The following is a 13,074-nucleotide window of genomic DNA, read 5'->3' as shown; positions in this document are numbered from 1 at the left end:
GAGAAAAATGTCCTCTAACCCGAGAGGCGCGCTATTGAGAGGCTCGACTGTAAGTGAGAGCGTATATAAACGGGGCTCCAGTGTATTATAATCAGCCTAAATACAAATCGAAAATAAACCATTTAAATAATTATAATTATAAAGATTTCGGATAAATTTAAAAAAATTTACAAAGACTTCAATTATTTCTCAAAGATTTCACTAATATCTCAATAATTTCACAAATACTACCAAATATTTAAAAAATATTTTTAGCATTCTACAAAGATTTCAATGATTTTCTAAAGATTTCACAAAGATTTCAACAATTTAAAAAATGTACCAAATATTTCAAAAATACTTAAAATATTTTATAATGATTTTAATGGTTTTTGAAATTTACGAAATATTTGAAATCTTTGAAATGTTTGGAAAATCATTAAAATCTTTATAAAATATTTAAAATATTTTTGAAACATTTGATATTTGTGAAATTGTTTTAAATGCGAAATATTTTAAATACTTAGGAATTCATTGAAATCTTCGTAAAATCTTTTTGAAATCTTTGAAATATTTTTGAAACGTTTGTGAAATTATTGAAATCTTTGGGAAATCATTTTTTATGCCTTTGAAGTATTAAAAATCTTTGCGGAATCTTTTGAATGTTTAGGAAATCATTAGAAACCCTTTGGACATATTTTTGAAGTATTTAGTATATTTTTGTAATTGTTGAAATCTTTGCGAAATCATTGAGGATTTTGTGAAATCTTTGTGAAATTCTTAGAAAATCATTTAAATCTTTGTGAAATATGCAAAATATTTTTTAAATATTTTATAATATTTGTGAAATTCTTTGAATCTTTGTGAAATTTTTCTAATCTTTGAGGAATCATTAAAATCTTTTGAATACATATTTTTAAAACATTTGTGACATTATTGAAATATTTGTAAAATCATTAGGAAATCATGTATGCCTTTGTGAAATCTTTTATATCCATCCCAAATCCTTGTCAAACCTTTGAAATATTTGGTAATATTGATAAAAATAATTAAAATGTTTGTGAAATATTTTGAAACTCATTGAAGTCTTCATGAAATCTATGCTAAATATTTGCGAAATATTTGAAACCTTTTATATCTTTGATAAATCATTGAAATCTTACTGAAATCCTTGGAAACCATTGCGGAGAAATTTTTTGAAATTTTGGAAATATTTGTAAAATTATAGAAATCTTGAGGAAATCATTAATGTCTCTGTGGAATCTTTTAAATGTACCCAAAATCTTTGCGAAATATTTTTAATCTTTGTGAAATCTTTTACGTTGTTGAGAAATCATTGCAATATTTCTGAAATCTTTGCGAAATATTTGGTAATATTTGTGAAATTATTAAAATCGTTGCGAATACTTTGTAAAATCTTTGAAACTTATCGAAAATTCTTATGAAGTAATTGAAGTTTTTGTGAAATCTTTTAAATATATCCAAAATCTTTGCGAAATATTTGAAAACTGTGAAATCTTTGAGAAATCATTATTGAAATTTTTGTCCAATTTTTCAGTTCGATCGGCTCGTCGCACAGTGGCCTGGATCAGGAATTTACTATTCAAAATCACCTACAGCCTACAATTTTTAACCGATTTTCAATTTTCTTCAATATAAATAATCAGAGATAGTTGCGCAAGAGCATGTATGGATTAGATTTTTACTATTTTCTGTTTCTTACATAAACAAACAAAGAGACAAAATGAGTCATTTTTTACTTATTATTTTTTATCTGTAAATAAATAATTCAATTAATTTCGATCTTCATGAAAATATATGTAAAAGCATGTTAGCAAAATAAATAATTAGTGGGTTTTCGAATATAATTTTTATAAACAAATTATATTAACAAAAATGTCAACATCATGAATTGTTTGCTAGAAAAGTATATTTGTAAGTTGCATTTGCTTGATTTTATCGGCGAAATGATACTTGATCATAAAAATTTGTTTTCTGCTCTAATTTGATTATTTTATAAACAAATTATATAAAAAATGCACAGTTTGGTCATTTATGTGCAGAAAGTAATCGTTTTTCTTTCTTATCGCCTTCAGTTTGTATTAGTAGTGATTATTAGTGATGCAGACATGTCATGCGACATTATTTGCTTATTTTATAAACAAATCCAAATTTTGCCCATTTATAGACAGAAATTATTCGTTTTTGTTATTAATCGTCCTTAAAATATAGAAGTGGTGATATTTTAAGATAAAAAATTGCCATTCGATATTATATGTTTATTTTATAAACAAATTATATGAATAAATGCATATTTTGGACATTTATGGTTAGAAATCCTTTTTTTATTGTCGCTTTCAAATTGTATTATTGGAGATTTTTAGTAATACAGGCTTATAAATTGATTATTTTTGTTTATTTTGTAAACAAATTTTATAAACAAATGCATAGTTTGGCCATTTATGGAAAGAATTTATCGTTTTTTCTTCCCAATCATCTTTAAAATATAGAAGTGATGATGTTTAGTGATAAAAACTTGTGATTCGATATTATTTGTTAATTTCATAAACAAATTATAGAAACAAATGCATTTTTTGGACATTTATGGGTAGAAATTTATCGTTTTCTCTCTTATCGCCTTCAAATTATATCAGTGGTGATGCGACGTTATCATATTTATTTATAATATTTGTTTAAAAAATTAACAAATAATATCGAATGACATGACTTTATCACTAAACATCACCACTTATATATTTTAAAGGCGATCGGGAAGAAAAAACGATACTTTCTTTCTATAAATGGCTAAACTATGCACTTTTTAAATAAAATTTGTTTATAAAATAAACAAAGATTATCGATTTATAAGTCTGTATTACTAAAAATCTCCAATAATATAATTTAAAGGCGACAAAAAAGAAAAAAATGGCTTTCGGACCATAAATGTCCAAAATATGTATTTGTCCATATAATTTGTTTATAAAATAAACAAATAATATCGAATGACAATTTTTTTATTTAAACATCACCACTGCTATATTTTAAGGACGATCAGTAAAAAAACGAATAATTTCTGTCTATAAATGGACAAACTTTGCATTTGTTACAAACTAATACAAACTGAAGGCGATGAGAAAGAAAAACGATTACTTTCTGCACATAAATGATCAAACTGTGCATTTGTTTATATAATTTGTTTATAAAGTAATCAAATTATAGCAGAAAACAAATTTTTTGATCAAGTATCCTTTTGCCGATAAAATCAAGCAAATGGAACTTACAAATATATTTTTCTAGCAAACAATTCATGATGTTGACATTATTGTTAATATGATTTGTTTATAACAATTATATTCGAAAACCCACTAATTATTTATTTTGCTAACATGCTTTTACATATATTTTCATGAAGAACGAAATTAATTGAATTATTTATTTACAGACAAAAAATAATAAGTGAAAAATGACTCATTTTGTTTCTTAGTTTGTTTATGTAAAAAACAGAAAATAAAAATTTTAAAATCTAATCCATAAATGCTCTTGCGCAACTATCGCTGATTATTTATATTGAAGAAAATTGAAAATCGGTTAAGAATTGTAGGCTGTAGGTGATTTTGAATAGTAAATTCCTGATCCAGTCCACTGTGTGTCGCTGGAATGTCAAAAACCGAAAATTGTGTTATTACTTATTACTTTTGGGAATGATAAATTTCAGTTTATATAAAATATATGTACCTCAAATTTTCAATAAGTTGTATGGAATTGAATTAAAATTTTCATCAATTGCATCCTATAATATTTTTGTACAATATTATAAAAAGAAAAGTGAAACCGATTTTTATTTATTTTTACCTCTATTAACTAAAAGATATTTGCAGATGGCATTTTGTTTTTAATTGCAGTTATTGGCAAACTTAAAAAAATTTCAGAACAAATTTACAATAATTTATCCTCATAAATTGTAATAACATTTTTTAATTTCTTTCTCAATATAATTTAAATATTAAAAATTTGAAAAATATTATTTTTGTTTAGAGTTAAATGAAATTTTTAAATGATAATTTACAGCTAATTTAAATTTAAGTAGAAATTCAAAAGTTCAAACTGTTAAAGCTGAAGATTTCTTCACTTGAAGTATTCAAAACCAAGCAACAACCAAAAACAACCACAATTAAAGTCTTCAGAATTTTAAACTTTTCAACTCTTCCTAATTAAAGCTTAAAAATTTTGCCATTCAAAAACTTTTTATTCAATCGTTTAATAATGAATATCTTTTAAAATAGAAGTCTTCCAATTTCAATAGGTTTTATTTTAAGGTTTCAAAATAAACATTATCTTAAAATAAAACATTTAAAATTGTAAAGTATTAAATCCACAAAATTGTCGCCACTTTTATCGTTGGGGAAAATTTCCGGTTTAGACATTTCTTTTTAATTTATTAAATTTTCATGAAAAATGATAATATAATAATTATTACTATTATTAATAATTATATATAATAATATAATAAAATATAAATATAACATGTGTATAACTTGTTTTTAATACAACACTAAACTGTAGACAATTAAAGAAAATATAAAATAGAATTTTCAGCAGTTTATTTTTTAATAGCTGAATTTTCTAGTTTTGAAAATGAAAAAAAAATTGAAATATTGAAAATTCAATTTTCAAAGATTAAAAATATTTGATAAATATTTCAGATAGATTCAAAAGATTCCACAAAGGTTTCAATGATTTTTCAAAGATTTCAATTATTTCAAAAATATTATCAAATATTTTTAAAATATTTGAAATATTTATAAAATATTTGAAATATTTCGCAAAGATTTCGGATAGATTTATAAGTTTCCACGGATTTTAATGATTTCTCAAAGATTTCAACAATTTCACAAATTTACAAAATATTTCAAATATTCGATAAAGATTTCAAATATTTCTCAGAGATTTCAAATAGTTGGCAAAGATTTCGGGTAGATTTTTTGAAAAATTCAAAAGATTTGATGAATGTAATCATTTGATTTCAGAGGGGGGCAAATCAATAGTTTGCCCCACCCTGGGCGATTTCCTAGGGGGGAAATTGCGCCATGTGCCATCTAGGGCTCCGCCGCCTATGTATCGCACCCTATTTGCAGCCCATAATGGAAATTTCCAAAAATTTCTAATACGATTGAAGCTTCTAAAAGTCAGGGATTTTAAGAAAAATACCAAAAACCAGGAAATTTCTGTAAGAAGTAACTGTAAATATAAATCAGGGCTGTCACAGTTAGTATTAGTAACTATTCTGTTACTTTTTTAAAGATAAAGTCACTATAGTCACTCCTCTTTCAATAAATAACGCATAGGTTAATTACTAAGATATATAGATTTAAATATTTCTCCATTGTGTGCTTTTTCAAGCTTTTACAAAAATTGGTGACCCTCCAATTAGATTTTATAAAAATATATATAATATATATTAAAACATGATATAATTAAATTAAATATATTAAAATTAATATAAATTTTAAGATTGAATTAATTAAAAAAATTAAATTAAATATATAAAATATGCACGCTCATATTAAGGTATAATTGCATAATTAAACTTTCTGTAGGAAGCACTTTAAACAACTTTATTAAAGATAAAGTCACGATTTTTAAATATTTCTGAATTTTCTCGAATTCCTTTGAAATTTTGTTTGGTATTGTAAAACATGCTAAGAAATTTTTAATTGATTTCAATAATTTGAAGTGATTTTGAAAGAACTTGAAATACTTTATGGCATTAACAAAGATTTTTAACAACTTTAGAGATGTTATGGCAATTTTATATATTCTAATACATTTTTAATATCTTTAAAAATTTCAAAAGATTTGAAATATTAGAAGGTATTTTTAATAGATTTCAATAATTTGATGTTATTAAAATTTTTTTGGAATATTATAGAGTTTTTTAAAAGATTCCCAGTAATTTTAAATTTATTTCAATAAATTGAAGATACTGCAAAGAATTTTAAATGTTTTGGGACATTTTAAAAGATTTTTTAATCTTTTTTAAAAATTTCACAGAATTTTTAAAATCTTTAAACAATTTCAAGACATATTAAAATATTTTTAAGTAATTTAAATATTTTGAGGCATTTTTAATAGATACCAATAATTTGATGTGATTTCAAAGAATTTAAAATATTTTATAGTATTTTAAAAGATTCCAAATCATTTTAAATTGATTACAATAATTTGAACAGACTGCAAAGAATTTAAAATGTTTCAGGGTATTTTATTTTTTTTTTTTGTTTTTTTTTTATTCCGAAGAATTTTTAAAAGCTATACACAATTTCAAGGTGTTTCAAAAGATTTTAAAGGAATTTAAATATTTTAAGGTTTTTTTAAAAGACTTTAATAATTTGCATTTATTTCAAACGATTTTTAATATATTTTAAGTCATTAACCATGATTTTTAAGATTTTACGATAATTTTCAATTGGTATCAATAAATTGAAGGGATTTCAAATGTTTTTTTTTTCAAATTTGAGGATATTTTAAAAAATTCTAAGGAATTTTCTATAGCTGTACACAATGAATTAAAAAAGATTTAAATGGATTCCAGATATTTTAGGGTATACTTTTAGAAAAAATCGAGAAATTTTAAATTTATTTTAATTATTTTAAGGGATTTTAAACATTTTAGTGCATTTTTAAAAAATCTAAGGAATCTTCAAGGGCTTTTAAGTTTATTTTAGGGAATTTAAAAAGTTTTTGAGTACTTTTGTAAAATTTAAAAAGATTCCAAGTAATTTTAAATTGATTTCAATAATTTAAAGGGTTTTAAATGTTCTAGCGTATTTTAAAAGATTTTTGAGTATTTTTTGTCAATTAAAAAGGATTTTTAAAAGTGTTAAAGGATTTCCAGAAATTCCAAAAGATTTTTAAGGAATTTAAACATTTTGAGGTATTTTTAAAAGATGTTAATAATTTGAAGTTATTTGAAGCGATTTAAAATATTTCAGGGTATTAACCATGATTTTAAACAAGTATTAAGATTTTACGATAATTTTCAATTGACATCAGTAATTTGAATGGATTTCAAACGTTTTATTTTCAAATTTAAGGGTATTTTAAAAAATATTCTAATATTTTATACCTATTTCTAAATTGTCTTGAATTATTCTGAAATATGTTAGGGTATTTTTAAAGGCGAGGCATTTTTAATAGATTTTCAATAATCCAAAGGGATTTGAAAGATTTTACTGTATTTTTAAAAAATCTAAGAAATTTTCAAAAGCTTTTAAAAATTTCAAGGGATTTCAACAGATTTCAAAGAATTGTAAATGTGTATTTCAGAGAATATTTTAGGATAAAGAATTTTCTAGATTTTCAGAAGAAATGGAATGATTTTACAAGACCTATAAGGTTTTAAGATACTTAAAAAGATTCGACGCATTTTATAAGGTTTTTGAGAATTTCAATTATTGTAAGGATTTTTTTATGCTCGGAATTTATTTGATTAAATTCGCCAGGATTGCGGTAAATATCATCAGATTTATTATCATTTCACAGGATTCAATCATATTTTTATGGATTTCAAATAATTTATTTACAAGAAGTGTTATATTTCGTAAGGTTTCAAAGATTTCAAGAAATTTACGAATATTTTTTGCAATTCATTTGAAATTCTACCTGAATTCTTATTAATTTATACTGATTTTTATAAAAATCCTCTTGAATTCTTCTAAATTCACTCAATTTTACTCAATTCAGTAGATTTTTAAAAAGTTTTTGTTTAATTCATCTTGAATTTTTTAAAACTCGCTTTAAATCCTTAGGCATTTCATAAATTGCTTTTAAATTCTCTTTCATTGTATTATGATGAATTGTATCGAATTCTTCTCATTTCCCTTAAATTCCTCTGAATACAGTTGAATTTGATAGTAATTAATTAAATTTGTTAAATCAAAAAATTCCAATTTGTTTGAATTCTTTGGAATTATTTTGTATTCATTAGTCACTTTTTGGTTAGAAATTAATAGGGTTTATAAGATCTGAAATTATTTTTTGGAGTACTTTTGAATTTTTTTAATTCACTTAAATTATTCTAAATTTGCTCAATTCAACTTGATTCAATGGATCTGTTTTTATTTTAAAAAGTTTGTATTTAATTCATCCTGAAGTTTTTTAACCTGACCTTGAATTATTAGGCATTTCATCAAACTCTTTTGGATTTCCTTGAATTTTTCTAAACTCATTTCAAATTTTCTTAGTCTGTTGAAGTTTTTTCATATTTTAAAACTGTTTTCAATTCATTTAGGTTGTTTTTTAAAATTTAGATCAAATTTTTATGAATTTAATCGAATTCTACACGTTTGCATTAAATTCTTCTAAATTCATTCCAATTTTGCGAAAATCAATGGAATTTTTATATTAACATTTTTTTCCAGTTCACTTAAATTTTTTTGAATTTAATTTGAATTTTTTTATTCTTATGAATTTATTCTGAACTTTTTACCCATTGAGCGCGAAAAAAGTACCCCATGAGCGTGACAAAAATAGCAAACAAAAAGTTGTACCAAAAGAGATACATTTTTAACAAAAGAGTTAAGTTTTCAGCCTAAAAAATCAAAATATTTTAGAAAACCGTTGACTTCGATATCCGAAAAGATGAATTTTTAACTACAAGATGGCCGTTTTAATCAATGAAAAAAATTCCCAATTATTTCTCGGTTCACAAAAATTTTTCACGGTCAATCAAATTAAAAAATTTTTAAAATTGAAGCAATTTTAAGCTAGAAACATAAAAAATTAAATGATAACACTTTTTTTTAACTGAACACTACAACATCTACAAGTTGTTTGATATTTTTTCAAATTTTGAATTATGTTTGAAATTTGTTCAGAACGTCTGAATTTTTTTAAACATGATTCGAATTCTTTCGAAAATTTTGTAAAAAAATCCTGCATAATTTAAACAAATTTCCCTAAAATATTTCAGATAGATTTTTGTAAATTTGAAAAATCTTTTTAAATCCTTTTAAATATTCCCTTAAAATTAATTTTTCAACATAAAAAAATTATTTTCAATTTTCCTAGGATTCTTACGAAATAAATTTTTTTATCCTTTTGAAGCTTTTACAATTAAATTAACGTTCAAAGTTTTGGTTTTTGTTTAGTTTTGAATATTTAATTTAGAATTACTGATGTAAAGTTTTTTTTATCCAAAATCTTCGATTTTAAACGCGTCTAATTTTTAATTGTTTAAGTCTTTAAAACTACACTTTAAAATTCTTCAAATTAAAATCTAAGATCAAGAATTAAAAAAATTAAAATGGAACATTTGTAATGTGAAATATTTTTTAATTACGCATTCAGGGTGGCCGTTTTAATCGAAGAAAAAATTCCCGGTCATTTCCCGGTTCGCAAAAAAACACGTAAAAAATGGGAGGTACTAACACTTGCAGATAAACTGCAAAATTCAGACTTTTTAACTTTTATAAATTATAAAGTTCAAAGATTTAGATTCAATTGGAAAAATATGAATCCACTTTATAATTTTAAATGTTCTAAATTAATGAATCAACAATGAACTTGACAATTTTAAAAATTATATAAATTAGAAAAAATTTTAAGCTAGAAACATTTAAAAATTTTTTAAAATGTCAACTGAACATTTCTCGAATTAGAAGTTAAATTATTTTTATTTTAAATAGTTTAAGCATCCTTGAAAAGCTTCAAAATTTTATTTCAAACTCTTGAGAAATCATCAAGTTCTTTTAATTTTTTTTAATTTGAAATTATTTGAGAACTTTTAAATATCTTTTAAAATAAATCGAATATTTCCTACAATTTAAAAAATTTTTGAAATGGTTTAGACTATTTTGGAAATGTTTTGAAATCTTTTTAAATATTCTCTTAAAATAATTCTCCAAAATGAAAAATAATGTTTAATTTTCACAATTCTTAAAATACTTCTATTTTTTTTTTTAATCTGCAAAAATCTAAATTATGTTTTAAATTAGGCTGTGGCTATTTGCACCGAAATTTCGGTACGAAAAGCCGAATTTTATCGGTACATACACTTCGTTTAAATTATTTGAAATAATTCTAATTATTAAATTAATTTTTAATCATTTCAAAACTAATACCTCTTAAAATTGCTGAAATTTTTTCTACAAATAACAAGTGTTCAATTGTTATCTCTGCATCAAAATTTAACAGTTTCGCTAAGAAATTAAAATTTTGTTTTGAAGAACAATCAAAATTGTAACGTTTAAAGTTCGAAAGTTCTTCGAAATTGTTTACTTGAAATATTAGGCTTCAATTTATACATCTTAAATTAACAGTCAAATATTGCTAAAGAATAAATAATTATCCTTTTTTTCAATTAAATGTTTTTAATTGAATGGGTTAAGAATTGATTATTTTAGAGTGGAAAAATATTTTTAATTTGATGAAAGCCTTTAATTACGAATATATTATTATGAAATTATTTTTAAGTTAAAAATAGTTTATAAAGTTTCAATCGGATGTTAAAATTTTGTTAATGACTAAGACTTTCGAATTAAAACAGTTTAATTTGTAACATTAAAATCTGGAAATACTTAAATTTCGAGCATATTTGGAATCGTTTTTTCAATCAATTATTGTTCACTTTTTAATACTTAAAGTACAGATTCATTGCAAAAATTATTTTGTGTAAATTTACAGTTAATAAAATAAAAATGTTTTTAATAGAAACATTTGAACTTCAAACGCTTTAAAATTGTTCATTGTTTAAGTGTTCAGGGCTGCATTTTAAAATTCTTTAAATTAAAAATAATTGATAAAGATAAAAATTCAACTTCTTATTTTGTAATTGCACTTAGAGAGATTTTTTTCTAAATATTTGTAAAATTCCCGCTCAAAAAATAAATTCACTTATTTTAATATTAAAAATTTTTTCATTTAAAGTAATAAACAACAAATTAAAGAATTCAAAGTGGAGTTTAAAAGTTTTTCAAACCAAAAATTGTATATTCAAAGCTCAATAATTTACAATATAAAATAGAAGGTATTAACACTTTTCAATTAAACAATTTAAAATGAAATGCAGATAAACTGCAAAATTTAGAATTTTATCTTTTATAAATTATAGATTCTTAAATTAAAACTTAAATTATTTTAATTTTAAATAGTTGAAGCAACCCTCAAAAGCTTTAAAATTTTATTTTAAACTCTTGAGAAATCTAGAAGAATTTTTAAATATATTTTAAAATTAATTGAATTTTTTCTACAACTTTTAGAAAATCCTTCAAATAAAAAAGAAAATCCTTAAAATTTGAATTGATAAATAACGATAGAACACTTAATATTTTTACCAAAAATGAAAGTAATTTTAAGAGATATTTAGAAGACAAAATTCAGCTAATCTTTTTAAGAATCTTGAAAGGCTTCAAAAGAATAAAAACATTTTTTTAAGATTCCTAGAAAAATAAAAAATGTTTTTTCATTTTGAAAAATTATTGTAACAAAAAATTTTAAAAAATTATAAGAGATTTCCAAAATTATCAAAAGAGGACCTGAAAGATTTTAAGGATTTTTTTTAATTGGTATGATTTTCTCAAAATCATTTCAAAGTTTTTAATTAATTTCGAATCTTTCTAGAACTTCTAAATATCTCTTAAAATTTCTCCAATTTTTTCTACAATTAATAAGTATTCAATTGTTATTTATACGTCTAAATTGAACAATTTCACTTGCAAATTAAACATTTTTGTAATAGAAAAATTAAAACTGCAACGTTAACAGTTCAAACACTTTAAATTTTTAAATGTTTAAATCTTCAAGATTGCACTTTAATTATTTTAAAAAACTGTTGAGATCGAACTTGGGCAGATTTTTCTTCTGAAAATTCGTAAAATTTTCTTTCAAATATCTATTTTTCTGTGAATAATTTTATGCAAAAGATTCACAATCTGCAGACTTCCAAAATACCTCACTTTTCGGCTCATTAAAAAAAAATTGAAAAAAGGGAAATTAATTCACTTGCGACTTGCAAAAAGCACGTGACCTAAAAACCTAATTTGATTTGATTGGTTGACCTATTCAAGGATACTTAAGCGCGAAAATACAAATGTTATTCACAAAGTTATATATAATCTATAACGTTAAATTGTGTAAGAAGCGATTGAATTTAAATGAAGTAATTGGTGTTCAAGTGTAGCGATATTTCAATTTTACAAAAAAGAAGACACTCTCAAAATGAAAAAGAATCTTTCCGTATTTTGAGGTTAGGTATAATTTAAAAAATTACGCAGATTCCATCATCAAGTGATTGAAGTATTGCACTATTTAGAGTAATTAATTCGCACGTGCTATACATACGTCAAAATGATCTTCACAACAAATTGCAGAAGCTTTTCTTGCACACTCTTTCGGGTAACCAACTTTAGTATACCAGGCATTTTTTAATACTGGATCTCTCGGAATACCAAAAAAAAGCCTGCTTTTACCGCGTGAGCGATTTTCACAGCCAGGAACAAAACATTTCATTTTGTCCTCCTTTTTTTGCCTATTTAAAACAATTTTAGACATTTAAAAACTTTTAATCTGTTTCTTTTCTTCCTTTTCTCTCCTTTCTTTCTTTGCTTTCTTTTGCAATGCAAAACATAACCTCACTATCTGCACAACAGCCACAGCTCCCTGGCTCTTCCTATCCAGCTGTTACGTCATCGGCGCTGTAGTAGAATTTTAATTCTACTTTAGTCGGACGCTGATTCGTTGTTGCCGTTGTATGATTAAAATCATAACCGGGAGAACACTAAGGTTTTGAAATCAAACTCAATTTAATTTATCACTTCAAATTATATTGTTAGCATATTGAAATTATTAATGTTCCATTGTTATACACTATGTGCACATATAAATATTTAACTAACAAACAATTGAGTTGGTTGTTACATAATTTCTGATTTACATTTCATAATTTGTTTATAATATTCGGCGAGAGCCGATCGTGACGACGCGCTTCGCGTTTACGTAATTTGAGCTTTCTATTTGAGATTTGATTTTTATTACATAGTCTCAGAATAGATTTAATTTAAATTTGTTAAGTTAATTTTCGCAGGTTTAAGGTAAAAA

At 23.3% G+C, this 13,074-nt stretch overlaps 1 protein-coding gene across 2 annotated transcripts in view; it reads right to left on the bottom strand.

Moving 5' to 3' along the window:
* LOC117180364 overlaps nt 1-13,074 on the bottom strand; it is a 42,059-nt gene that overhangs the window by 6,419 nt on the left and 22,566 nt on the right. The window contains exon 1 of one of the 2 annotated variants that reach the window (XM_033372827.1): nt 12,319-12,763. The exons of the other annotated variant lie outside the window; for it this stretch is intronic. Coding sequence (XP_033228718.1) covers nt 12,319-12,528 — 210 coding nt within the window. The 5' untranslated portion in view covers nt 12,529-12,763. Of the gene's footprint in view, nt 1-12,318; nt 12,764-13,074 lie in introns of those variants that run through there. 2 annotated transcript variants of the gene reach the window in all.

The sequence above is a fragment of the Belonocnema kinseyi genome, chromosome 9 (genome assembly GCF_010883055.1).
Source record: "Belonocnema kinseyi isolate 2016_QV_RU_SX_M_011 chromosome 9, B_treatae_v1, whole genome shotgun sequence".
In the NCBI taxonomy this organism is placed as follows: Eukaryota; Metazoa; Arthropoda; class Insecta; order Hymenoptera; family Cynipidae; genus Belonocnema; species Belonocnema kinseyi.
Note: the sequence above shows the minus strand (reverse complement) of the source record. Positions and strands in the feature narration are given on the sequence as shown.